At 45.3% G+C, this 26,919-nt stretch overlaps 1 protein-coding gene across 2 annotated transcripts in view; it reads left to right on the top strand.

The window, feature by feature from the left end:
• The window catches only part of SUFU (SUFU negative regulator of hedgehog signaling), a 116,108-nt gene that overhangs the window by 56,007 nt on the left and 33,182 nt on the right, over positions 1-26,919 (top strand). For both annotated transcript variants that reach the window (XM_014851981.3, XM_014851971.3), the window contains exons 4-6: positions 22,792-22,934; positions 23,849-23,934; positions 24,195-24,267. In XM_014851981.3, coding sequence (XP_014707467.1) covers positions 22,792-22,934; positions 23,849-23,934; positions 24,195-24,267 — 302 coding nt within the window. The remainder of the gene's footprint in view (positions 1-22,791; positions 22,935-23,848; positions 23,935-24,194; positions 24,268-26,919) is intronic.

Raw genomic sequence — 26,919 nt, 5'->3', positions numbered from 1 at the left:
ACTGTTTTCCATAGTGGCTGTACCAGTTTGCATTCCCACCAACAGTGTATGAGGGTTCCTCTTTCTCCACAACCTCTCCAACATTTGTCGTTCTTGGTTTTGGATGTTTTTGCCAATCTAACGGGGGTAAGGTGATATCTTAGTGTAGTTTTGATTTGCATTTCCCTGATGATTAGCGATGATGAACATCTTTTCATGTGTCTATTGGCCATATTCATATCTTCTTTTGAGAAATGTCTGTTCATGTCCTCTGCCCATTTTTTGATCGGGTTGTTTGTTTTTTTGTTGTTAAGCAGTGTGAGTTCTTTGTATATTATGGAGATTAACCCTTTGTCGGATAAGTGGCTTGTAAATATTTTTTCCCAATTAGTGAGCTGTTTTTTTGTTTCAATTCTGTTTTCCCTTGCCTTGAAGAAGCTCTTTAGTCTGATGAAGTCCCATTTGTTTATTCTTTCTATTGTTTCCCTCAACTGAGGAGTTACAGTGTCCGAAAAGATTCTTTTGAAACTGATGTCAAAGAGTGTACTACCTATATTCTCTTCCAAAAGACTTATTGTCTCAGGCCTAATCTTTAGGTCTTTGATCCATTTTGAGTTTATTTTGGTGTGTGGTGAAAAAGAATGGTCGATTTTCAATCTTTTGCATGTGGCTGTCCAGTTTTCCCAGCACCATTTGTTGAAGAGACTTTCTTTTCTCCATTGTAGGCCCTCTGCTCCTTTGTCGAAGATTAGCTGTCCATAGATGTGTGGTTTTATCTCTGGGCTTTCAATTCTGTTCCATTGATCTGTGCACCTGTTTTTGTACCAGTACCATGCTGTTTTGATCACTGTAGCTTTGTAGTATGTTTTGAAATCAGGGATTGTGATTCCGCCGGCTTTGTTTTTCTTGCTCAAGATTGCTTTAGCAATTCGTGGTCTTTTGTTCCCCCATATGAATTTTAGGATTGTTTGTTGAATTTCTGTGAAGAATGTTCTTGGGATTCTGATTGGGATAGCATTGAATCTGTATATTGCTTTGGGTAGTATGGACATTTTAACTATGTTTATTCTTCCAATCCATGTGCAAGGAATGTCTTTCCATCTCTTTATGTCATCGTCAATTTCTTTCAAGAAAGTCTTGTAGTTTTCATTGTATAGATCCTTCACTTCCTTGGTTAAGTTTATCCCAAGGTATTTTATTCTTTTCGTTGCGATTGTGAATGGGATAGAGTTCTTGAGTTCTTTTTCTGTTAGTTTATTGTTAGTGTATAGAAATGCTACTGATTTATGCACGTTAATTTTATACCCTGCTACTTTGCTGTAGTTGTTGATTATTTCTAATAGTTTTTCTGTGGATTCTTTGGGGTTTTCTATGTATAAGATCATGTCGTCTGCAAACAACGCGAGTTTTACTTCTTCGTTACCTATTTGGATTCCTTTTATTTTTTTTTCCTGCCGAATTGCTCTGGCCAGCACCTCCAGTACTATGTTGAATAGGAGTGGTGAAAGTGGGCACCCTTGTCTTGTTCCTGTCCTCAGAGGGATGGCTTTCAGCTTTTGTCCATTGAGTATGATGTTGGCTGTGGGTCTATCATATATGGCCTTTATTATGTTGAGGTACTTTCCTTCTATACCCATTTTACTGAGGGTTTTTATCATAAATGGGTGTTGGATCTTGTCGAATGCTTTCTCTGCGTCTATTGAGATGATCATGTGGTTTTTGTTTTTCATTTTGTTGATGTAGTGTATCACGTTGATTGACTTGCGGATGTTGAACCATCCCTGTGTCCCTGGTATAAATCCCACTTGATCATGGTGTATAATCTTTTTGATGTATTGCTGTAATCGGTTTGCCAAAATTTTGTTGAGGATTTTTGCATCTATGTTCATCAGTGATATCGGCCTGTAGTTCTCCTTCTTTGTGTTGTCCTTGTCAGGTTTGGGGATCAGAGTGATGTTGGCTTCATAGAATGTGTTAGGGAGTTCTCCATCTTTCTCAATTTTCTGGAACAGTTTGAGGAGAATAGGTATTAAGTCTTCTTTGAATGTTTGGTAGAATTCTCCAGAGAAGCCGTCTGGTCCTGGACTCTTGTTTTTGGGAAGGTTTTTGATTACCGTTTCTATTTCCTTTCTTGTGATTGGTCTATTCAGATTCTCCATTTCTTCCTGATTCAGTTTGGGGAGATTGTAGGAGTCTAGGAATTTGTCCATTTCTTCCAGGTTGTTCAATTTGTTGGCATATAGTTTTTCATAGTATTCTCTTATGATCTCTTGTATTTCATTGGTATCTGTTGTGATTTCTCCTCTCTCATTCCTGATTTTATTAATTTGCGCTTTCTCTCTTCTTTTCTTGGTGAGTCTGGCTAGGGGTTTGTTAATTTTGTTAATTCTTTCGAAGAACCAACTCTTTGTTTCATTGATCCTTTCTATTGTCTTTTTTGTTTCAATATCGTTTATTTCTGCTCTTATTTTTATTATTTCCCTCCTTCTACTGACTCTGGGCTTTGTTTGTTCTTCTTTTTCTAGTTCTGTTAGGTGTCGTTTGAGGTTGCTTACGTGAGCTTTTTCTTGTTTAGTGAGGTGAGCCTGTATTGCGATGAATTTCCCTCTTAGGACTGCTTTTGCTGCATCCCAAATGATTTGGTATGTCGTGTTCTCATTTTCATTTGTCTCCAGATAATATTTGATTTCTTCTTTAATTTCTTCAATGATCCATTGTTTGTTGAGAAGCGTGTTGTTTAGTCTCCACATTTTTGCACCTTTCTCTGCTTTTTTCTTGTAGTTGATTTCTAGTTTAATAGCGTTATGATCAGAAAAGATGCTTGATATTATTTCAACTCTCTTGTATTTATTGATGTTTGCTTTGGTTCCCAAAATATGGTCAATCCTTGAGAATGTTCCATGTGCACTTGAGAAGAATGTGTAACCTGCTGTTTTTGGATGAAGTGTTCTATATATATCTATTAAGTCCATCTGGTCTAATTTTTCATTTAATTCTATTATTTCCTTGTTGATTTTCTGTCTGGATGTTCTGTCCATTGGTGTTAATGGTGTGTTGAGGTCCCCTACTATTATTGTATTGTTGTTGATGTCTTCTTTTAGTTCTATTAAGAGTTGCTTTACAAATTTTGGTGCTCCTGTGTTGGGTGCATATATATTTATAAGTGTTATGTCTTCTTGGTGGAGAGTCCCTTTTATCATTATATACTGTCCCTCTTTATCTTTCTTTATCTGTTTTGCTTTGAAATCTACCTTGTCTGATATTAGTATAGCGACACCTGCTTTCTTTTGTTCATTATTAGCTTGGAGTATTGTTCTCCATCCCTTCACTCTGAGTCTGTGTTTGTCTTTGGGGCTGAGGTGTGTTTCCTGGAGGCAGCATATTGTTGGATCTTGTTCTTTGATCCATCCTGCCACTCTGTGTCTTTTGATTGGGGAGTTCAATCCATTTACATTTAGAGTGATTATTGAGACGTGGGGGCCTACCACTCCCATTTTGTGTCTTGTTTTCCGGTTTTCTTCAGTTTCCTTTGTTTCTCGTCCCATGGTTTAATCTGTTCTGATGTAGAGCTACTACTCTCTGTTGTTGTCCTTCTACTTATCTCCTCTGCTCTTGGTTTTGTAGCCCCTTTCCTTTTTTGGATTTTTCAGGAAAGAGGGTTTTCCTGAGGATTTCCTGAAGAGGAGGTTTTGTGGCAATGAACTCCCTTAATTTTTGTTTGTCTGGGAAAGTTTTTATTTCTCCATCGTATTTGAAGGATATTTTCGCTGGGTAGAGAATTCTCGGCTGTAGATTTTTGTCCTTCAGATTTTTGAATATATCATTCCACTCTCTTCTAGCCTGTAAAGTTTCTGCTGAGAAATCTGCTGATAGCCTGATGGGGGTTCCTTTGTAGGTTAGTTTCTTTTGCCTGGCTGTCCTTAATATTTTCTCCTTGTCGTTGACTCTTGCTAGCTTCACTACTATATGCCGTGGAGTTGGTCTTCTTGCATTGATAAAGTTTGGAGATCTATTGGCTTCTGTCACCTGAAGATCCATCTCCCTCACCAGATTTGGGAAGTTCTCAGCCATTATTTCTTTGAATAGGTTTTCTGCCCCTTTCTCCTTCTCTTCTCCCTCTGGTATACCTATAATCCTTACGTTGCATCTCCTAATTGTGTCTGATAATTCTCGGAGAGTTTCTTCATTTCTTTTAAGTCTTGCTTCTCTCTCCTCCTCTGCCTGCAACAATTCTATATTGCCATCTTCCAAATTGCTAATTCTTTCCTCCATATTATCGGCCCTACTGTTCAGAGCATCTAGATTTTTCTTAATCTCCTCTATTGTGTTCTTCATTTCCAATATTTCTGTTTGGTTCTTCTTTATCGTATCAAACTCTTTTGTGACATAGCTCCTGAACTCGTTGAGTTGTCGGTCAGAATTCTCTCTTAACTCATTGAGAATCTTAATGATGGCTGTTTTGAAGTCATCGTCATTTAGGTTATACATCTCATTTTCTTTGGGATTGTTTTCTGTGTATTTGTTGCTTTCTTTCTGTTCTGGAGATTTGATGTATTTTTTCATATTGCTTGATGTTGTTGATTTGTGCCTCCGCATGGAGATAGAGTTTAGTTGCTCCTTTCACTTGTTTCAGCTGCTGCGGTGGGAGGAGCAGCTGTTTATATTTCACCAACCAGGAACCCTGTCCGTAGTTGCTAACTGGGCCTGGGCCCCTCTTCGTAGCCACAGTGGCCCTTTGGATTCCCTCCTCTGCTGTGGGGGCCGTCACAGGGGGGCTTCAGGCTGCAGGTGCCTACTGTTGCAGCCCACCTAGATGTGCTCTCTCCTTGGGGTCTGCAACGGTGTTATGGGCTTTTCCAGCAGCCAGGGGTGGGATCACTTATATTTGTCGCTCCGTTGCTGTCGGCACCCACCAAATCTCACTTGTCCTCTATAGGTCGCAGGAGAGCTATTGGCATCTTCTACAGTCTGTGGTTAGTACACCTAGTTATGCTGCTTTTGCCCTGGGGTCTTCCAGCCTTGTGGCTGGCGGCTGGGTGCCTTCTACTGGTGCTGTGCAGAGGCTTTCCCTAAGGCTGCTGTGAGCCTGTAGGGTTTCCCCCTAGGCTACTAAGCTGGGTCTCTGGAACTCTCTCCAGCCCCAGTCCTCTCCGAGATCTCCGGCAATCCCTAGACCCACGGGGCGGGCAATGGCAGCTGGGGGTCGCCCCGCCCTCAGGGCTTCTCTCCTGGCCTCTCCCGGAGCCGTGAATGCTGGGCGTGGCCCCTCTGCCAATGACAGACAGGGAGTTTTGTCTGCTGCCCAGCGGAGCTCCAGCGCTTCCCCTCCGGGTCGCAGAACCGGCCTTTGAAAATTCCCCCGGCCCCGGTCCTCTCCGAGATCTCCGGCAATCCCTAGCCTCACGGGGTGGGCAACGGCAGCTGGGGGTCGCCCCGCCCTCAGGGCTTCTCTCCGGGCCTCTGCCGGAGCCGTGAATGCTCAGCGTGGCCCCTCTGCTAATAGCAAACAGAGAGTTTTGTCTGCTGCCTGGGCGGAGCTCCAGCGCTTCCCCTCCGGGTCGCAGGACCGGCCTTTTGAAAGTTCCCCCCGCCCCGGTCTTCTCCGAGATCTCCGGCAATCCCTAGCCTCACGGGGTGGGCAACGGCAGCTGGGGGTCGCCCCGCCCTCAGGGCTTCGCTCCGGGCCTCTCCCGGAGCCGTGAATGCTCAGCGTGGCCCCTCTGCTAATGGCAGACAGAGAGTTTTGTCTGCTGACCGGGCGGAGCTCCGGTACTTCCCCTCCGGGTCGCAGGACCGGCCTTTGAAAATTCCCCCCGCCCCGGTCCTCTCCGAGATCTCCGGCAATCCCTAGCCCCACGGGGCGGGCAACGGCAGCTGGGGGTCGCCCCGCCCTCAGGGCTTCTCTCCGGGCCTCTGCCGGAGCGTGAATGCTGGGCGTGGCCCCTCTGCTAACCGCAGGCAGAGGGTTTTGTCTGCTGACCGGGCGGAGTTCCGGCGCTTCCCCTCCGGGTCGCAGGACCGGCCTTTGAAAATTCCCCCGGCCCCGGTCCTCTCCGAGATCTCCGGCAATCCCTAGCCTCACGGGGTGGGCAACGGCAGCTGGGGGTCGCCCCGCCCTCAGGGCTTCGCTCCGGGCCTCTCCCGGAGCCGTGAATGCTCAGCGTGGCCCCTCTGCTAATGGCAGACAGAGAGTTTTGTCTGCTGACCGGGCGGAGCTCCGGTACTTCCCCTCCGGGTCGCAGGACCGGCCTTTGAAAATTCCCCCCGCCCCGGTCCTCTCCGAGATCTCCGGCAATCCCTAGCCCCACGGGGCGGGCAACGGCAGCTGGGGGTCGCCCCGCCCTCAGGGCTTCTCTCCGGGCCTCTCCCGGAGCCGTGAATGCTCAGCGTGGCCCCTCTGCTAATGGCAGACAGAGAGTTTTGTCTGCTGACCGGGCGGAGCTCCGGCGCTTCCCCTCCGGGTCGCAGGACCGGCCTTTGAAAATTCCCCCCGCCCCGGTCCTCTCCGAGATCTCCGGCAATCCCTAGTCCCACGGGGCGGGCAACGGCAGCTGGGAGATCTCCGTGCCCTCCGTGTCTCTCTCTGGGACCCTCCGGGCGCCCCGAGCACCAGGCTGGATCCCCCCGCCAATGGCGGGGAGAGACTCTCCCCGCGGGCTCAGGTGTGCAACTCCAAAGTTTCCCTCTGCGTTTAGGAGTAATTGCAGGGGGTTTAGGTAGGGTTCTGGTCACCTGTTTCCACCGTCGCTCCTCTGTTGTGTTCTCGCTCCTGCCCTAGACGTGCGTGGATCCTCTGGGGGCGTCCGTTGGAAGAAAGCCGCTTGCGGGTACCAGGCTGCCCGTCGGGGTCGGAGAGCCCTCACCTATTTCCACATCCTCCCGGAGGAAAGTCCATCCGCCTTCCGATGTATAGTCGCGTGGGTGTCTCAGACGTCCTGAGATGCTGTCTGGATATCCTTTGTCAAGCGATAAGTGTCCAAATAATTGTAGACTCGAAGGGCGAGAGACAAAGAGGACTACTCACGGCGCCATCTTGGCTCCTCTCCACCGAACATGAACATTTTTCCTGTGTTCACTTTCTGTGCTATAAAACAAATTATCACAAAATTAGTGGCTTAAAACAACACACATTTAATATTACCTCACAGTTTGTTGGGTCAGTGGTCTGAGCACAGCTTTCTGGGTCCTCTGCTCGGGGTCTCACGAGGCTGAAATCAAAGTGTTTGCTGCGCTGCATTCTTATCTGGGGGCTCTACCGGGGAGGGACCTGCCTTCAAGTTCCCTCAAGCTGTTGGCAGAATTCCTTTCCTTGCGGCTATAGGATTCAAGGCAGCTTGCTTCTTCAAAGCTAGCAACGCAGAAAGAGTCTCTGACGTGTGTGTGTGTGTGTGTGTGTGTACAGTCCTTTTTAAAAGGGTTTTCACCCGATTCAGTCAAGTCTACCAAAGAAAATCTCCATTTGATTTGGCCTCACACCCATTAGGATGGTTACTATTAAAAAAAAAAACCCAGAAAGTAGTAAGTGTTGGCAAGGATTTGGAGAAACTGGAATGCTTGTGTGTTGCTAGTAGGAATGTAAAATAGTGCAGTCACTATGGAAAACAGTATAACGGTTCCTCAAGAAGTTAAACATAGAATTAGCATATGATCTAACAGTTCCACTTCTGGGCATATATCCAGAAGAATTGAAAGCAGGGTCTCAAAGAGATATTTGTACACCCATGCTTATAGCAACATTATTTGCAATAGCCAAAAGGTGGAAGCAACCCAAATGTCCATCAACAGACGAATTGATAGACAAAACATGGTATATACATACAATGGAAAATTATTCAGCCTAAAAAAGGAAGGAAATTTTAACACATGCCACAATCTGGATGAACCTTGAGGACATTATGCTATTATTAAGCCAGTCACAAAAAGACAAATATTGTGATATTCCACGTATATGTGATATCTGGAGTAAGTCAAATTCATAGAGATGAAAAGTTGAATGGTGGGTGCCAGGGGCTGTGGGGAGGGGTGGAATGAGGAATTGTTGTTTAATGGGTACAGAATTTCAGTTTTTCAAGAAAAGAGTTCTAGAGATTGGCTGCACAACACTCTGGGTTACGTGACACTGCTGAACTGTACGCTTAAAGGTGGTTAAGATGGTAAATTTCATGTTATGTGTATTTTATTACAACTAAAAATCAAAAATCAAAAAATTTAAAAACCAACTGAGTTGGGATCTTAATTACATCTGTAAAATCTCTTTACTTTTGCCATATTCTGTTGGCAAGAAGCAAGTTATCAGTCTTGCCCACGCTCAAGGGGAGAGAATTATACAAGGTGTGAACACCAGAGGAGTGGGGGTTGGGGGGCAGCCTTAAAGTCGGCCTGCTGCATTTCCTAAAAATTAAAAGCAAAATGGAACAAATAAAATTCACAGCAGATGAGTGTAATGTCAGAAAAATACACATAGATTTTAAAACACAGTAATTTAACTGTATATCCCTAATAGGTATATCACAAAGACAAAAAACACTTTTCAGTAATCATATTGTTAATAATAATATTATTATTCTGAAACTAGTGTATGTATGTAATAGGATAAAGCAAATAAGTAATTACATTAGAAACCAAGATTTTCAGCATAAGAGAAAAAAGTACAGATATAAAAATCAAATAAGTAAAAATGCTGTATTATTAAATTTTAACTGGAAATATCAGGATGAACTCAAGGTGTGTTTTCTCTTTTTAAAAAAGAAATTTAATATCTGTTCACCAAAAAACTCTTGAAACAATAATCAATCCAATAGCAATAAGCACTTCTGGGCCCAGATTGTGGTCACTATTTACCATTTCTTATTAAAAGAAACCAGGTCTTTTTGGAGAAATGGCTGATTCCAGATATGGTACAGAAAATATACAAGATGAACTTACAACATCTTTTTATACCAGAAAACAAGGAAGCTACCAAAGATTGCAAGGGTCATATCAACAGACCCAGAAGTCTATTGTAGAGACTTCCACCAGCCAAAGATAGGACAATATAAGTATTAATACAATAGCAACTGCAATGGATTGAAACACATCAAATATATTAAAATCCATATGTTCATAATAATATTTAAAAAGGCAAACAACAAAAAAACTTGACTGATCATCTTTAGAAGATTGACAATTTATTATTCTCAAACTGGCAAATAAAGGAAAAGGGCCACACATTTAATCTACTTTTCCTGTATAAATTACCTTAGGGTAACTTTAGAGAAGATTTCCAGCTAAAAAATTATAAAGAATGATAGAATCATATTTGGAACATCCTAACAAAATACTGGATCTAGGCAGTTGTCATCACTGGCTGCTAACGTCACAACTTCTAGTTCTCACCTTTGGTATTTACGGGAAACGCCAAGGGACGGAGGAATATGATAAATGACACCATGGGAATGCAATCAGCAAAATTCAGGCTGTGGGAAATTCTGCTGGACAAACAACTGTGTTTCTTCAACAAGAGGGAAAAAAGAGGAAGAGGGAAAAACTTTTAGAATAAAAAGCCTTGGGGCCAGTCCCGGGGCCGAGTGGTTAAGTTCTGCGCTGTGCTTTGGAGGCCCAGGTTTTTGCTGGTTCAGATCCTGGGCGTGGACAAGGCACTGCTCCTCAGGCCATGTTGAGGCGGTGTCCCACATGCCACAACTAGAAGGACCCACAACTAAAATATACAACTATGTACTGGGGAGATTGGGGGAGAAAAAGCAGGGAAAAAAAAAGAAGATTAGTAACAGTTGTTAGCTCAGGTGCCAATCTTAAAAAAAAAAAAAAAAAAGAATAAAAAGCCTTAAAAAAATAAACCAGGGGGGCTGACCCAGTGGAGACCTATACACCGCTTATCAAGCCATGCTGTGGCAGGCATCCCACATGTAAAGTAGAGGAAGAAGGGCATGGATGTTAGCTCATGGCTAATCTTGCTAAAAAAAAATAATAAATAAATAAACAAACAAACAAACCAAGGGCCAGCCTGGTGGCATAGTGGTTAACTTTGTGTGCTCCACTTCAGGAGCCCTGGGTTCACAGGTTCAGATCATGGGTGCAGACCTATACACCACTCATCAAGCCATGCTGTGGAGGCGTCCCATATACAAAATAGAGGAAGATTGGCAGAGATGTTAGCTCAGGGACAATCTTCCTCAAGAAAAAAAAAAAAGATTGGTGGAGATGTTAGCTCAGGGCCAGTCTTCTTCACCAAAATAAATAAAAATAAAACAGCCAATACACTGTGTGATCCTTGTTTTGATAGTAATTTGAACAAACCAACAGTAAAAGACATTTATGGATAGTCAGTTTGAACAATAACTTTGGTATTTGATAATATTCAGAAACTAGTGTCATTTTTCAGGTGTGATGCTTGTAATGGTGGTTATGTTTTTAGAAAGAGTCCTTATCATTTAGAGATTCATACTAAAATGTTTATGGATGAATGATAGGATGTCTGAGATTTGCTTCAAAATAATCCTATGGGGATAGGGCGGGAAGTTGGTGGGGGTGGTTATAGATGATTCAGATTGTCCATGAGTTGATAATTACTGAAGCCAAGTAATGGTTAGATGGGAGTTCATTGTATTATTTTCTCTACTTTGGTTGAAAATTCACCTTAAGTTATTTGTTTATTTTCTTGTTTTCAGCATCTAAGTTTCACACGAGGAGTGACAAAATTTTTTTCTAATGTGCTTTCACGAGGTACAAAGTGCAAAGAAGCTATCTGGTGGGGTGGGCAAGCCCTAGTGGATTAAGTGAGAAAGAATTCCTTAGAAACCATGTCCTCCTGTTCTCTCAAGTCACCTCCATACCACGTGCTTTCCTTTCTCGTCAGACGGTTTCAGTGTGGTTGGTGGCTGGGAAGAAGGGTTGAAATTTATTGTTTTGGTTTGATTGATTCATCCAGTTTTCTCTGCCGCCAGACTGAATCTAGTGACTCTTTCCTGAGAGTGTTGGGGTGAAACCCTGAGCTGCACCAGGCCTGCCATTGAACGGTTCCACTCTCGATTACGTTTGAACTTGTAGTCTGGGTGAGGGTAGACTTGTTTTCTGTGATCAGGACAGCACTTGAGATAAGAATTTCTTTTTTGTTCTAAACTTCTTATCTGGCTCCAGAAGGTTTCTCTCTTCGTGTTAATTGAAAACCAAATGCTTCCTGTACATACAGCCAGGGCATAACCAGGTTCTTCTCCTGAAAGGTGCCGGGACCATTCTATCCTCATTACCCTCTCTCCTGAAGGAAGAACAGAGATGCTTATTCTCTCTGCACCTCCTAGCCTATAAATGTCAAGAATACAACTCTCTCCCTTCCCAAAGCAAACGCAAATTGACAGTAAAGCAAAAAAGTTTGTCCTAGAGTAGTGTGTCCCTCCAGATTTCCAGACTTCTGCAAAGGGGCAAAATGCCCTCTCTCTTTGGAATTAGGCAAAATTAGGGCTATGCTAAAGTTCTTTGACTCAGGAATGATTATAGATAGAAATGCAGCTGTGCCCCGGAGCAGAAGGGCATCGGCTCTGTCCACCCCTAACAAATGGGACTCTTCGGTGTGTACACTCCTCTTCACTGGGCCTGTCTGGCTGTTGGCCTATAAATGTATTTACCATTTTGATTTTAGATTTAGATGTTTTAAGAGCAGTGTTAACCCTGAGCTGCAAAGCAGTAAGAATGCTGAAAGTACTAATAAGAAACAGTGTACCGTGTACAGAAATGGGACTAAGAACAAAAACTGCAAGGGAGAGAAGGGGTATTGTTTTTAGGTAACTGACCATAACCACTAAGAGAGGAAGAAAAATAAAGAAATGGGGAAAGTTTGAAGTCCGTGGCAAGAGGACCAGCATCATTCGTTTGGTTAATTCAGGAGAAGGTGGGGCGTTTAAGAACTTAAAAGCTTAGCTGGTGAAAGTGCCACTGGTGACATTTTAGATGTGAGCCAAGGATGGTCCAGTAGATTCCAGGCCTGTCCAGATCTGCGCTCAGAGTGGTGGGGTAGCCAGTGTGATGGCTGTCGGAGCTGCTAAAGGACTTCCTGCTGCACGTCAGAGATAGCAAGGAGGAGTTCTTCTCTCTAATTTTATTTTTTAAAAATATCCCGATAATTAATAAATGCATTTTGGAGGTTGAAAATTCAGACTCTACAGATAATGTCAGAGTGCCCCTTGATTGCATGACCCAATCCTAGGCCTTTCCCTAAAGGGAACCACTTTTCTGTTTGGTGTGGGTCCTTGCAACCATCTAGACTTTCTTCTGTGTATTCATGTTCCTTCTAGGTACCTATAGAAATGGTTTGGGTTTGTATATATATTTTTTTCCTTCTTTAATGTAAGTGAAATTGTACTGTCTTTCACAATTGGATTTTTTGGTTAACGGTATATCTTGGAGATCTTTCCATGTCAATATATGAAGATTGATCTAATTCGTTTTTACTGCTGCCTGTGACTTTGTAGTATGGATAAGCCATAATTTAGCCATTCTCTTAGTGACGCACATTTAGATTGTTTCCATTTTTCCACTATTGCAAACAGTGCACGGATGCTGTGAACATCCTTGTTCATTCCTCCTTGTGAGAATGTTTTGCTGTAGTATAGATACTAAGAGGTAGAATGATTAGGTTTTATATTAACAGGTTCTGCCATGTGGCCCTCCAGAGTGACTGTACTAGTTTACATGTGCCTGGCAAGTAAATAGATTTTCATTTACTCTCGATCATGTAGATCGAGCTAGTCTATTCAGGAAAAAAGAGGGAAGAAGTAGAGTCATAGGCTTGATTTTAAAGCTTTAAAGGATCTCCTGGCATTTCTTTGGTTGAAATGTATATATGGACTGCAAGTTTAAAACCCCCTGTCACTGTGGCTTTAAGAACAAAGGAGCTTGTACTCTGACCTGCATGTGGGTGGTTGGGCCCTCTGTGCTGGTTAAGGAGAGTGAGAGGAGCAAGGGCAGTTTTTGCCCTGTTACAAGCCTCTGGGCAGAAGACTCTTCCTTCCCATACTGACAGGCATCTAAACAGACAGAGCTGTTTAGAACAAAAGTGAAAGCAGCTACTAGCTTAGGACTCAAGGCTCCCTTGAAACGGTGAGCAAGGACCTGTATTCCTTACAGGAGGGCATGGCACATAGTGGATGAATGAATAGGATTTGACTAGTGACAGCTACAAGCTGTGGCGGGTAAACCCCTGCCAAGCTGTTTACAGTCAAGGTACCCACTGTCACCTTGGAGAGAATGAGGTTGTCCTGCCGTGGCCCTGTGCGTGTGCGTGCAGACTCAAGGTGAGTGTCAGGCATCTGCAGCCTGCCTCTGGGGGAACCACACCATTGCCGGGTGGTGAGCCAGTCTGAAAAGGTCTGCAGTGCCCCCAGAGACTCGCTTTTGGGTCAGAGCCCCAGAGCCCCAGCAGCCCATGAGCCTCCTGCCTCCCCTGCTGCAACCCCTATTCCAGTTTGCTGAGCTTATGAAAGAGATTTTCCTTACACTTCAGTATTTGCCTTTGTGATTGTGGCTTTGAGGGAGAGGGAGGAAGCTGGAGAGCCAGAGGTTTTTAAGAAAATACATAGGGAAACAATTTTGAGTCTCCTTTGACTGGCTTTCTAATCCTTGGTGATTTGTTTGATTCTGGGCAAAACCTAAAAGGAATATCCTTTATGTTTCCTTACAGTTTTGTAAGAACAAACATGCTTTCTCTTGCTCTTTCTGTAATCAAGCGGTACAGCACGTCTGTTTCCCGCACAGTGTCTTGCAACCACATTTAGCCAAATTAATATCGGACAGAACTGGTTGAGGGAAGCTCTCTAACCAAACACTCAAATTAACTTTCAAGTCATGAAACTGCTTTCAGAACTTTAAAAAGGTGGGAGAGGGGTTTCATTCTTGCTTCCACCCCTTGACCAGGTTGGAAAAGTGACGACTGGCCACCATCCACACTATCCGCCCAGCCATGAAGAACTTCGCCTGCTACCCACAGAGGCTCGTTCTCACCCGTGCGGGGAATCTGCCTCTCCCTTCTGCACACACAGTTTGTTTTATTGTTATGTTGTCGTTCTTGAAGAAAGGCTTCTGTCTTGGCCTTTCTTTGGAAGTGTTTGATTTGAAACCCTGTAGTGGGGCTGTTGTGCACTCATGCTCCTGGAGTCTCCTTCTCTATAAGCATCTTGTCTGCTGTGCATGTATGTGGAGAAGGGCGCGGGTGCCAAATTCTGTTGTTTTCCACCAGTTGAAGCCCCTGAGCTCCAGAGTATCCCACTCTTATCTTCTCCTTGCAGCGCTCAAGCGTTAAAGGGGAATTACCCAGGACATACCTGTTTTTTGCTCCTATATGATGTGCATACATCGTTGCTCTCCACTGCTATCCAGAGTACCTGGGGGGGCCTTGCCTCACCATGCTGCAAGGCTCTGGACTGAACTCTTAGCTTTGGCTTGGGGATGGGGAGTAGGGCAGGCAGGCAGTGCTCACTCGCAGCTTTGTGAGGATCCCTGGAGGAAGGCGAGTTTCTGTTACCAGGAAGAGGTGAGTGCTGATCTTCCCCAGTGGGAAAAGGGCCTGTGTCCTTCCTTTGGTGGGTGCTGTCAGGTGGAGGTGAAGGAGGCCTGGATGCTCTTGAGTCCTAGGGTGCTAGGATAGCTAGGGCAGAGCCCTCTGTGCAATGCTGGGGGTCACTCCTTCCCCAGAATGAGCATAGCATCTCATGGGTATATTAAGGGCTTCAGAAATGTAGTCTGTGGCAGTGGCATCAGGCTGTCCTACACCCTATGACTTCCTAAAATTTTGTAGGCTCTTCATTTCTGGAAATATACCAAGAAACAAGTAGACTAGGCACACGCATCCCCGCTTACCTCCCCCTAGCTTGGATTAGAGTGCGGAGAAGACATCTGGGCTTCAGAAATTAGAATAGGATTATGGGAGGGGTCCAGCAAGGGCAGTGGGCACACTTAATGGCCCCAATTAGGAACATCTGGGCTGGGCAAAGGCCAACAGGACTGCCTTTGAACTTTACCTCCTCCACGCCTCAGCCAGGGCTGGTTCATCCAGCAAAACCTCCAGGTTGTCTTGTCTCACTGTGGGTCATGAGGCTGCCTGGGCCTGTGCAGACTTGTATTTTTGCTCTCATAAATATAGTTCAGTTCATGGGCTTCAGTTGACTTTAAAGGGCTCTCTTCCAATCTCAGAGGAAACCTTCTCTGGGCCCAGCTCTGCCAAGCAGCCCACAGTGGCTGCAGCAGCAGCCTGGGCGTTCTCAGGAAGGAGGGTGAGGTTAGGCAGTTGCCAGATTCTCCCCATGTGTGTTGGCTTCATCCTGGGACTTTCTGGAGACAGGAGGACAGGCTCCCTTACCCTTCCTTATCAGCAGTCTGTGTTGCTGGGAGCATCTAGGGGTGTATCTGGCATTTTAGGGACGAACTGCTAAACCCCCTTAAACCAGCACTGTGTCTTCAGTAGGATATTTAGGCCCTGGTTGTCAAAGTGATTTTTGAACACAAAGAAGGCAAGAAGGATGGAAACTGTTTGAGAGACTCTGATGGCTACCCCATTGTTCAGAAATTTGACCTTAAAGTTGACAAACTCCAGCCTGCTTTGGGCCACCTCCCACCTTCCTGCTCTCTCTAAAACACCTCATGCAGACCAGCCACTCATTTGACACCTAGCACTATTCAGCTGGGTTTCCTTCCCTCACCCTCCATCCCTGGAACATGTAACCATCTCAGACCACTCGAAAGGGCGTTTAACTTCGGGACTTCAAGCTACAGCCATGGAGCTTTTGGGCTCCAAAAGACGACATTAACGCATTCTCCTTGCACCAAGTGTATTAGTTCTGACCACTGAGATGGGGAGTGGGACATAGGGCATTGCTTTCTGAGCTATTGTGTAAAACATCACTGGCACTGTACTTTCACACAGAATTGAGACAGTCATTCTCCAGAGTTGGGATGAATTAAGGACTCCTGAAGAATGTATTTGTTTCTCAGTGTTTCAAAGGCAGCACTAATTATTTTGCAAACAATAGCTGTTTTCTTCTGCAACCCATTTCTGTCGATTTTGCTAACTTCTTATATCCAGTACAGTCAAGCTTCAAACCACCATGACTAAAGCTGGATGCTTTGGAGGTAGGGGTAGAGTGACGGCCAATTTGAGGGCCAGTTAGAATCTGCGCACCCATGCAGCGCCCCCAACTTTTAAGAGTTCTTGCCAGGGAGTTGTCTGTTAATGGAGAAGGAGACAGAGTAATGAAAACTTTCAACTAAGCAAGGGGCAGACTGCACCTGGAAGTGTTTGGACTCTTTGTCACCTTGGAGAGGTGTTTCCCCTCCGGTGAATTTGCCAAACAGGCAGCAGCTGCCGGAGGTTTCTCGTGGTACTTGGAGGCAGGCCTCAGAGAAAGAGGGAAGGAGGGAATGGAAAGTGAGCAGTCGGGCCTCACCTGGAATGGCCTGCCTTCAGACCCCAGGTGGTGCCTCTGCTGTGTCGTTGGGTGAGTGTCCCAGGGATTTGCATCCTAATGTCTTGGTAAGGATTCTTCAGCGATCTAGAGAGAGAAGGGAGAGGGAGCCAGCTCCTCTAACTACTGCACTGAACAGCTGGGCCTCCTACTGAGGCATTATTAGCATTTGAAAACCCCTCTGAAGGGGCTGAGAGCTTCCTGGGGTGGGTGCTGGGGCCTGAGTGCTGAGACCCATGGTGGCTCCACACAGAATGGGGCCGAGCATCCAGGGCATAAAGACCAGACCAGACTTGAGAATGAGCCCATTGTGGCTTTGTCCCAGGCTTGAAAACTGTGACCAAGGCTCTTTCATTGTTAAGAAAGACTGTTTCTTGGCCACAGCAGAGCTAGTAAGTCTGGTTCCGCCACCAGGCGGGGCTGGGGAGGAAAGACCCTGCCCCTGGGCTAGAAGGTTTTTAGCATCCTGCTCTCCAAACCTTTCTGTGGGTAGCTCTGCCTTCTCTACCTCTTCTCCCCTCTAACTCAGTCTTGATCACGCACGCTCAGGATGGAGTGTATTGGTCCTAGAGCAGCACCTGGGTCTGTCTCCCTTTCCTGCCTTAGAGTCTCCCCTCCTAGCTGTCTAAATTAAGCCCCTTCCCAAATGAAGTCCACAAAGTACATTCTGTTCATTCTAATTTCATTTAAACAGTTTGCGTTTGCACAGCATTTATTTTTAAATCATTGTCAATTCTGGTTAATAAAAGGTCATGACTCCAAATCTTTCCAGCCTAAGTCCCTGCCAGGTTTGGGGTATTTATTTCTGCAGACCAGACGTCAGCTAGACAAGGGGCACTGGAGGGAACGGGCCCAGCTCTTTCTTAAACCAGGGGTGATGGTGCCACCTACTGGCACTTGCTGTTAACAACAGGCTCTGTGGCAGGTCTTGTTTTCTGGTAACGGGACTAGGACCTGGGTGGGAGTAGCTGCTGTCTTATATTCCAGTACGGGAATAACAACATGCAGCAGGGGAAAGAACACTGAGTAGGCACACTATTTCCTGCGTACAGATGAGGAAACAGACTTATAAATTGTGATTGGGCAAGTTGCCCAGGGTCACAACTAGCAAGGGGCAGAGGCAAATAGGAGCAGGGCCTTCCCACCTGCAAAGTTAACCAGTCTGCCAGAGTTTGCCAGAGCCAGCAGGAGATTTTAGGTGGTAACTGGACAAGACGTTCAATAACATGATTAGTGAGGACTTTCTTCCCCCTTCAGTTCTCTGATTCAATCCTGCTGGTTTTGTCAATTTGATACGACTCTTTAAACCTCTAACAGCTCTTTACACCGTGTTCATTTCAGTTTTTAACAAAGGTAGGGAGGCAACAGTATCAGTTATAAATTAATAACATTTTATTTTCATTGAATTATTTTGAAGTTATCAAATTATCTTCCACTTTACGATAATCGACACTAATTTTTTTATTTTCCTTATTTAGTATAGTGATATGAAGTTTCCTTTTAAAGTAAGTTTGTTTAGGTTAGGAAAAGTCAGTCAAGTTTAGGGGGAAAAATGCACGTAGGTAATGATCCGGGTGGCACATAGATATGTCAACAATCCTGAGGGGTGTTAGAGATGACTCAGAAGTTTGGGAAATGTTGCGCTGTGCCCACATCGCTGACTTGCCCCGTGACTTTGCTTTCCTCATTTGTAGAAAATGCAAATGTTGGACTAGGTGATCTTTCAGGTCATGTAGACTTATAAAATGCTGTGATGTCTGGGCATTATGTGTCATGTTTCTCCCAGGCCAAGTTGCCTTCCCTGAGGTGGTGGTCACAAGGAACCCAGGGCCTTGGGCTTGCTTCACCCACTTTGCCTTTCCCCCAGGATTCTTCCCTTTCACCTACTGCATCCTTTCTTTTTGTAAAACCTCATTATTGGGATATAATTCACATCCCATGTAATTCACAGTTGTGAAACCATCACCACAATGAGCCCTAGAACATTTTCATCACCCCCAAAAGCAACCCTATACCAGTCTTTCCCCATTCCTCCCTAACCATCCCAGCCGCAGGCACCCACTAATTTAGCCGTCTCCATAGATTTGCCTATTCTGGAGATTCCATATAAGTGGACTTTTGTGACTTCTGTGACTGGCTTCTTTCACTTAGCATGTTTTTAAGGTTCATGTTGTAGTATGTATCAGCACTTTATTCCTTTTTATTGCCAAATAATATTCCGTTGTGTGGATATACCACATTTTATTTATTCATTCATTAGTTGATGGACATTTGGGTTGTTTCCACCTTTAAGCTCTTATGAATAATGCTGCTGTGAACATTCATATACAAGTCTTTGTGTGGACATGTTTTCATTTCTCTTGGGTATGTACCTAGGAGTGGAATTGCTGGGTCATATGGTAACTCCATGTTTAACATTTTGTGGAATTGCCAAACTGTTTTCCAAAGCAGCCCCACTATTTTATATTCCTACCATCACTACACAAGGATTCCAATTTTTCCGTATCCTCACCAACACTTGTTATTTTCTTGGATGGGGGGGTATTTTATTTTTTATTTTTATAATAGCCATCCTAATGGATGTAAAGTAGTGTCTCATTGTGGTTTTGATTTGCATTTCTTTTTGCTTTCTTGATGGTACTGTTTCCAGCACAACAGGTTTTAATTTTAGTGAAGTCCAATTTTTCTGTCTTTTGTTGCTTGTGCTTTTGGTGTTTGTCTAAAAACTATTGCCTAATCCAAGGTTAGAAGATGTACTCCTATGTTTCTTCTAAGAGTTTGATTGCTTTAACTATTACAGTTAGGCCTGTGATCCATTTTGAATTAATTTTTGCTTATGGTATAAGGAAGGGATCCAACCTGATGCTTTTGTATGTGGCTATCCAGTTCTTCCAGCCTCATTTGCTGAAAAGACTGTTCTTTCGTATATTGAATAGTCTTTGCACTCTTGTCTAAAATTTATTGGCCATAAATGTGCGGGTTTATTTCTGGATTCTAAATTCTGTTACCTTGATCAAAAGTCTGTCCGTAAGCCAGTACCACACTGTTGATAACTGTAGCTTTGTAGTAAGTTTTGAAATCAGGAAATTAAGTCTTTCAACTTTCTTTGTCTTTTTCAATATTGTTTTGGCTATTCTGTGTCCTTTGCATTTTCATATGAATTTTAGAATCAGCTTATGAATTTCTGCAGAAAAGGCATGTGGCATTTTGATAGGGATTACAGTGAATCTGTAGATCAATTTGGAGAATATTGCCACCTTAACAATATTTAAGCCTTCCAATCCATGATCATTGGATGTCTTTCCATTTATGTAAGTCTTCTCTAATTTCTTTCAACAATGTTTATAGTCTTCAGAGTACAAGTTTTACATTTCTTTTGTTAAGTTTATCCCTAAGTATTGTATTCTTTTTCATTCTGTTATAAATGGAATGTTTTTTTTAAAGATTTTATTTTTTTCCTTTTTCTCCCCAAAGCCCCCCAGTACATAGTTGTATATTCTTCGTTGTGGGTCCTTCTAGTTGTGGCATGTGGGACGCTGCCTCAGCATGGTTTAATGAGCAGTGCCATGCCCAGGATTCGAACCCGAAGCACTGGGCCGCCTGCAGCGGAGCGTGCGAACTTAACCACTCGGCCATGGGGCCCACCCCACTGGAATTGTTTTCTTAATATAATTTTCAGATTGTTCGTTGCTAGTGTGTAGAAATACAACTGGTTTTTGTATATTGCTCTTGTACCCTGCAACCTTGCTGAACATGTTTATTCTGATAGTTTTTCAGTGGATTCCTTAGGGTTTCTATGCACAAAATCATGTCATCTGCAAATAGAGATAGTTTTATTTACTTTCCAGTCTATCTAGATTTGTATTTCTTTTTCTTGCCTAATTGCCCTGGTTAGAACCTCTAATACAATGTTGAATAGAAGTGGCGATAGTGGGTACCTCTCTCTTGTTCCTGATCTTAGGGGAAATTAATCCAGTTTTTTACCATTAAGTATGATGTTAGCTGTAGATTTTTTGTAGATGCCCTTTAACTGGTTGAAGACTTTCCCATCTATTCCTAGTTTGAGTATTTTTGTCATAAAAGAGTACTGGATTTTGCCAAATGCTTTTTCTGTGTCTATTGAGATGATCCTGTTTGTTTTGTTGTTTTTTTTTTACCTTTATTCTATTGATGTGATATATTACATCGATTTTTTATGTTAAACCAACCTTACATTTCTGGGATAAATCCCACTTGGTCGTAGTGTAAAACTCTTTTTATACGTTGCTGTGTTGGTTTGCTAGTATTTTGTTGAGGTTTTATGTGTCTGTATGAATAAGAGATATTGATCTATGGCTTTATTTTCTTGTAATGCCTTTGTCTGGTGTTTTTGGTATCAGGGTAATATTGGCTTCATGGAATGAATTGGGAAGTGGTACCTCTTCTTTTATTTTTGGGGAGAGTTTGTGAAGAACTGGTATTAATTCTTTTCTAAATGTGTGGTAAAATTTACCAGTGAAGCCATCTGGACCTGGACTTGTGGGGAGGGGGATTACTAATTCAGTCTTTTTACTCGTTGCATTGTTTCTTACATGTACATCATGCAAGTTGCTTATAGACACACATTCCTGTAAAAGAAGAGGAAATGTAGAGTGAGTGGGCCCAGCAGGAGTTAGGAAGTTTGGAGGTTTCTAGAAGGCTCTGCCTGGAGCCATGCCTTCTCTCTCCTTTATTATCCCCTGTCTCTTAGAGGAAGCAGTCTTCCTTCTCCATCCTGAATGAATACTTTTGAGGTTAGCCTGTTCTTGCATGGACAAGGTGGTTATAACTTCACCTGACAAAGGAAGGAGTTAGGAGTTAGTATTCAGACTGAGACAAGTGAGAGCAGAAGCGCTGTCAGACCTTCCTGGGAGCCTTCAGGCTGGTGTGTGTGTGTGTGTGTGTGTGTGTGTCTGTGTGTGTGTGTGTCTGTGTGTGTGTGTGTCTGTGTGTGTGTGTGTCTGTGTCTGTGTATCTGTGTGTGTGTGTCTGTGTGTGTGTGTCTGTGTGTGTGTGTGTGTCTGGTGTGTGTGTGTGTGTGTGTCTGTGTGTGTGTGTGTGTCTGGTGTGTGTGTGTGTGTGTCTGTGTGTGTGTCTGTGTGTCTGTGTGTCTGTGTGTGTGTGTGTGTGTGTGTTTGTGTCTGGTGTGTGTGTGTGTGTGTGTCTGTGTGTGTGTGTGTCTGTGTGTGTGTGTGTGTGTGTCTGGTGTGTGTGTCTGTGTGTGTGTGTGTGTGTCTGTGTGTGTTCATTCATGTTCTACCTTGCCATAAATATTGATCAAAAGGAAAGGGACTTCAGCTATTGAGATTCCTACATCATAAGTGATAGACCACGGTGAACTACCATACAGCCATTTAAAGAATGAGGTAGCTTTCTCTCTGCTGATATGAAATGATCTCCAAGATATGTAATTAAGTGAAATGTACCAAAGAGTGTGCTGCCATTTGTATTAGAAGGAAGAAAATGGAGAGTACCCATAGATGCATGTAGGCTGGTAAATGCAGAGTACCCGTGGAAGGGTACCCAAGATCAGAGCCAGGGGTGGTGGGAGACTTCATACCACATGGGTATTTTTTCCCTTGTGGTTATGCTACCTTAAATACATTTTTTTAAAGTAATAGGCTTGTGTGAAGTGCAGTGGTGAGGCTATGAGGTGGCTGTGTGTACACATTCCTCTTGGGCAGCCTGGGAATAACATCTGTGTCCTCGTGGAGACAGCCACCCCTCCAGACTGTCCATGTCTGCTGAGGCATGTGAGGCATGATCCAGACCTCCATTTACTTGAATCCTTCAGCGTTCCTCAGAAATCCCTGAATTCATCTACCTGTGGGAAACTGGTGACAGTTCTCAAAGGCCCTCCAGGGTTTGCGGTTCCCTTTCGAACACTGTTTCAGCAGCACTGAAATCCTGGTATGTGTTTCCAAGGTGAAGGGCTTTCACTGCCCTCCAGCCTTCCTGAGGACTTCTGACCAGGTGGCCGATCAGTAAAGCACTTTATTCTTTCTTAGCAGACCTGATCATGGCTGCCTGCCCCCCGCAAATAATGGAAGGTGCTACAGAAGTGAAGGTGCCAGAAGTCTCTGGCCTTGCAAGCCAAGTGAGCATCCATGCTAGCAGCCTGTCCCTTTCTACTGAAGACTGGCAGAATTGACCATCAGGAACACATTTGTTTCTGGGGACATATCCACATTCTTTACTTCCATTCAAGTGAAGGCTTCCCCTCCTTCACAGGGGCTACCTTGGAAGGCTGGGGAGCCTCTCAGCCTGGGCTTCTCAGATCCCAGGTCGGGTTCCGGGCCTAGATGCAGGGCCTCAAACACTGGGGGTCCTCATGTCTCTCCCACAGAGAACACCTTCTGCAGCGGGGACCACGTGTCTTGGCACAGCCCTTTGGATAACAGTGAGTCAAGAATTCAGCACATGCTGCTGACAGAGGACCCACAGATGCAACCCGTGCAGACACCCTTTGGAGTAGTTACCTTCCTCCAGGTGAGGCACAGGTTGGACATGAGCTCGAGCCTTCCCTGTGGGAGAAGTCCTGGGAGATAGGACGCTTGGGTGGGGGGAGTGAAGGGAACAGGAGATTTCCTTTGGTCTTCTTCCATGTTTCCTTCCTTCTGATGGTTTGTCAGGTAAATTCAGATGGTCTGATATGACCTGCTGAGATGGGAGAAGAGGGGGCCATTCGAGTGGGAGAGAATGGCTGTAGCTGAGGGGGGTAACAGGGAGGATATTTCTGCGAACTAGTGAAGGCCCGGACAGCCACAGGCACAGGAGCTCCCCGCAGGAGGGCAGCTTTGGGCTGGACTTGCCCTTACCCAGGAGGGGTGCACGTCTCCCCTGGCTGCACTTGGGCTTACTCTGGTCATGATGGGGTCTGTGCAGGTTCAGTCCTTTCCCTTGAGATTTACTCAAAGGCTCAGCCCCTGATAAGGAAGGGAGCTTCTCTGCAAGCTGCTGGGGCCCTTTGATCATCGTTCTGAGCTTGAAGGGTCTCAAAATCTCCTGTTTACATTCCCCATGGTTCTAGACTGGACAGGAACATCTCCTTGGACTTCCCCTGCTTCTAGACACAGGGGCTGGGCCCCCACCCTGAGTTGGCAGGGCGCTGATTTTCTCCTCTGCAGTCTAGAGCTAGACTGTGTCACCCAGGGACTCACCCCATCACAGCAGGGCAAGGGTCAGTCCTCAGTGCCTCAACTGTGGATCCATCCATCTCCGTGCTAGGCAGCTATTTGCTCCTAAGGGAACCATCCCGTTTTGGACACACCAGCCTTTGAGCATAGATCCTGCCTGTGGTCCTTCCACTTGAGTGATACTGAGAGAGCCTGGGTGGCTGATCTTCTGGATGGGTGGGAGGAATGGCCATTAATGCACAATGGCATCTTCTCCCTGGGTCTCAGATTGTTGGCGTCTGCACTGAGGAGCTCCATGCAGCTCAGCAGTGGAACGGGCAAGGCATCCTGGAGCTTCTGCGGACAGTACCCGTGTGAGTACACCCCTGCCCTACGAGCTCCCCAGGCCTGGGGGTGGGAGTCCCCTCTTCCGCTCACATGTGGGATCCCCCTTACACTGTTGTTCAGGGGCTGTTTTTCTCACATCAGAGCTTCCTGACAGCTCTCCCTGGTGGTCCCTGACCACTAACCACTCCCTTGTGTTCTGGGCCTGGGGCAGCAAATGGCAGGCTGTACGCTCAGCCCTCAGCCCCAGACCCTCAGTTACCATCCTGTCCCCTTTCCTTGTCCACAGCGCTGGCGGCCCCTGGCTGATAACTGACATGCGGAGGGGAGAGACCATATTTGAGATCGATCCACACCTGCAAGTATGTCTTGAGTGAGGAATACCTTTTTAGCACACTGTGCCTAGGCCTCTTCCACATAACACTGGCTTTCATCCTGGGAAAACGGAGGAGCTTATTCGTGAGTGAGTAGAAATATGGCATAATTTGGAACTTGTCCCCTGAATTCTGCAGAGTGCATAAGGGAGCAGAGATTTCAGGCCAGGAAAGCTTGTCTCAGACACATGTATTTTTGCATTTAAAAAGGATTAATTTTATTGTATGCAAATTGTACATCAATAAACCTGACTTAAAAAAATTAGATCACCAACAATGAAAGAAAAGCAGGATAGTGGATATTGCTTGCCCAGTATTCATCTTCCCACATTCCCCTTCGTAAAAGAACACAGACTTTCTTTCAGGGCGCCACCCCACTGCCGCCACTACCCTGTAACAGACAGCAGAATAGGTGATTCTGAGCCCGCAGCCAGGCTGCAGGGAGTAGCGCTGATTGGTCTAATGATCCCATCCCGCTTTAGATACACTTTTTCATCTTGGGCAGGCAGACACCGGGCTCCTCCCCTGGGTGGGTTGACATTCTTGATGTGTAAAAGGAAGTCTTTTTTACACACAGGCCTGCAGTTGCTCACGCACTGTGAGCCGCCTATACAGGATTTCAGTGTCATCTTTGGTTTTTTAGAAGAAGCACTCTTTTTCCATGCAGGTGAATTTTGAAAGCCACATAGAGCCTAACTTTTTTTCTTGGAGCTGCTTCATGAAGCAGGAACAGCAGACAGCTAATAATGTGCCTGGCACGTGTCTGCCTCCTTCTACCTTCCCCCTTCCAGTTGCAGGTCATTGCCATCTCTGAACCTCTTATGCCTCTGTAGAAATCTGGTAGGCTTGAGGCAGCTGCCAGGAGTTATATGTCCTTTAGGAGGAATGAGAAGTGGCTGGGGCGAGCTAGCGGGCGGACATGGAGCCAGCAGTCCTTGGGTTCTTGACTGCAGACCTGTGAGTTCTTGAGCAGAAAGCCTACTCGTTCACAGATGATGCTCCTCTATTTTCCTAGTGCCTTTAACACTGAAGTTTTCAAATTGCTGCCAGGATCCTCTGTTACCTCTACTTTAACTTGGTTTCCTTGTAGCTTCTGCTTATGCAAGAACCAGGAATCATGAAGGCTATGTTTCCATAAGCTCTTGTTCTGCACCCACACTGGGATCCAGCATGGGGCCCTGTGGGCTGTGGTTCGGCCCCTGTTGTAAGTGCCAAGTACTAAGAAAGAACCTGATCGTTTGAGCTAGTGGGGTAAGCAGCACGCCGAGAACAGTTTTTCTCCCGCATCGTCAGGCTTCCCTGAGACCAGCCAGCAGAACCCAGAGCACCAAGTGGTCTTTTAGAAGCAAGCAAGGGGACCTTGGTGAGAAAGTCAAACTTTCTTTCCTGGTGGCTCTGTGCATCAAGTGGGAACTCCTCCGTGCTCACTTGTGCCTTGCTGGGGCCTGCTTGCAGGGTGTTCATTTTAGAGCAGGCTCCTGTTCCTTTGCTCCCAGCTCTACCACTAGCCGGCTGTGTGCCTAAACAAATCCCTCAACTTCTCTGGGTCTTAACTGTTTCTTTTTCACTTATAAAGTAAGTGGGCTGAACTAGTTGAGCCAAGAGTGTCCTTAGCTCTTTGCGTAGATGAGGGGCCTCAGGGCAGCAGTGGAGAGGGAGAAGCTCAGACTCTATCCCCAGCAAACCAGGGCCCACATGCTCCTGCCTAGAGCACAGAGAGCTGCCCCCTGTCATCAGCCTCTCCCTGACTGTTCAGAACCCCCTGCTTTGCCCAGGCTGATGGTAGCACTAGAAAGGAAGGGAGTGTGATTGATGGGAAGGAGGCATCAGGACAAGGCCACCTGCTGTTGGGTCTCAAGAAATAAGGACCTGATGTAAGCTTAACCTGTGCTTCCCCGGGGAAGCTCCCTAGCCTAGCAGCAGGCCGGTTTGGACCTGTGGCACTGTGGGGAGAAAGTCAGGCAGACAGGGAAGTGTACACTCCTATTGAGGTGCTCACTGGGAGCTTTATTTGGCCCACATGGCTGTTTATGAGCCAGGTTGCAAGAGCCTTCCAGATGACCTTTCATCCAAAGCCCAACATCACAGGACCTGTGGCACTGTGGGGAGAAAGTCAGGCAGACAGGGAAGTGTACACTCCTATTGAGGTGCTCACTGGGAGCTTTATTTGGCCCACATGGCTGTTTATGAGCAAGGTTGCAAGAGCCTTCCAGATGACATTTCATCCAAAGCCCAACATCACAGAACTAAGTTTTACCAGAGGTCCCAGGGATGTTTGGGTACAACTGCTCCTTGAGGCCATTTGGAGAGTGTTTGGACTCAGCAGTGCCAAGGCCTGCATGAAGGCAGCGCCTCTGGTCAGGTCTGCAGATGGTCACTGCCCTCGAGGCCATTTCAGTTTAAGAAATGGAAAAGAAACTCCATCCAAAGTCCTTTGCCAAACAAGTTAGCTGTGCAGCTAGTGGAAGGCCTGCCCTTCTGCTCTCTGGTGGCCCTTCGCTGCGTGACCACACCCTCTGCTGTTAGACGAGGGAACTGCAGGTGTGTAGTCAGAAGTTGGGCTGAGTCCTGGCTTCTCCGGCCTGTGGCAGGCTTCCAACCTGGCCTCTGTAGCATTGACTGGGGGGTTCTACTGGATGA

The sequence above is a fragment of the Equus asinus genome, chromosome 2 (assembly GCF_041296235.1).
Source record: "Equus asinus isolate D_3611 breed Donkey chromosome 2, EquAss-T2T_v2, whole genome shotgun sequence".
Taxonomy (NCBI): domain Eukaryota; kingdom Metazoa; phylum Chordata; class Mammalia; order Perissodactyla; family Equidae; genus Equus; species Equus asinus.
This window is presented reverse-complemented; position numbering and strand designations above follow the sequence as displayed.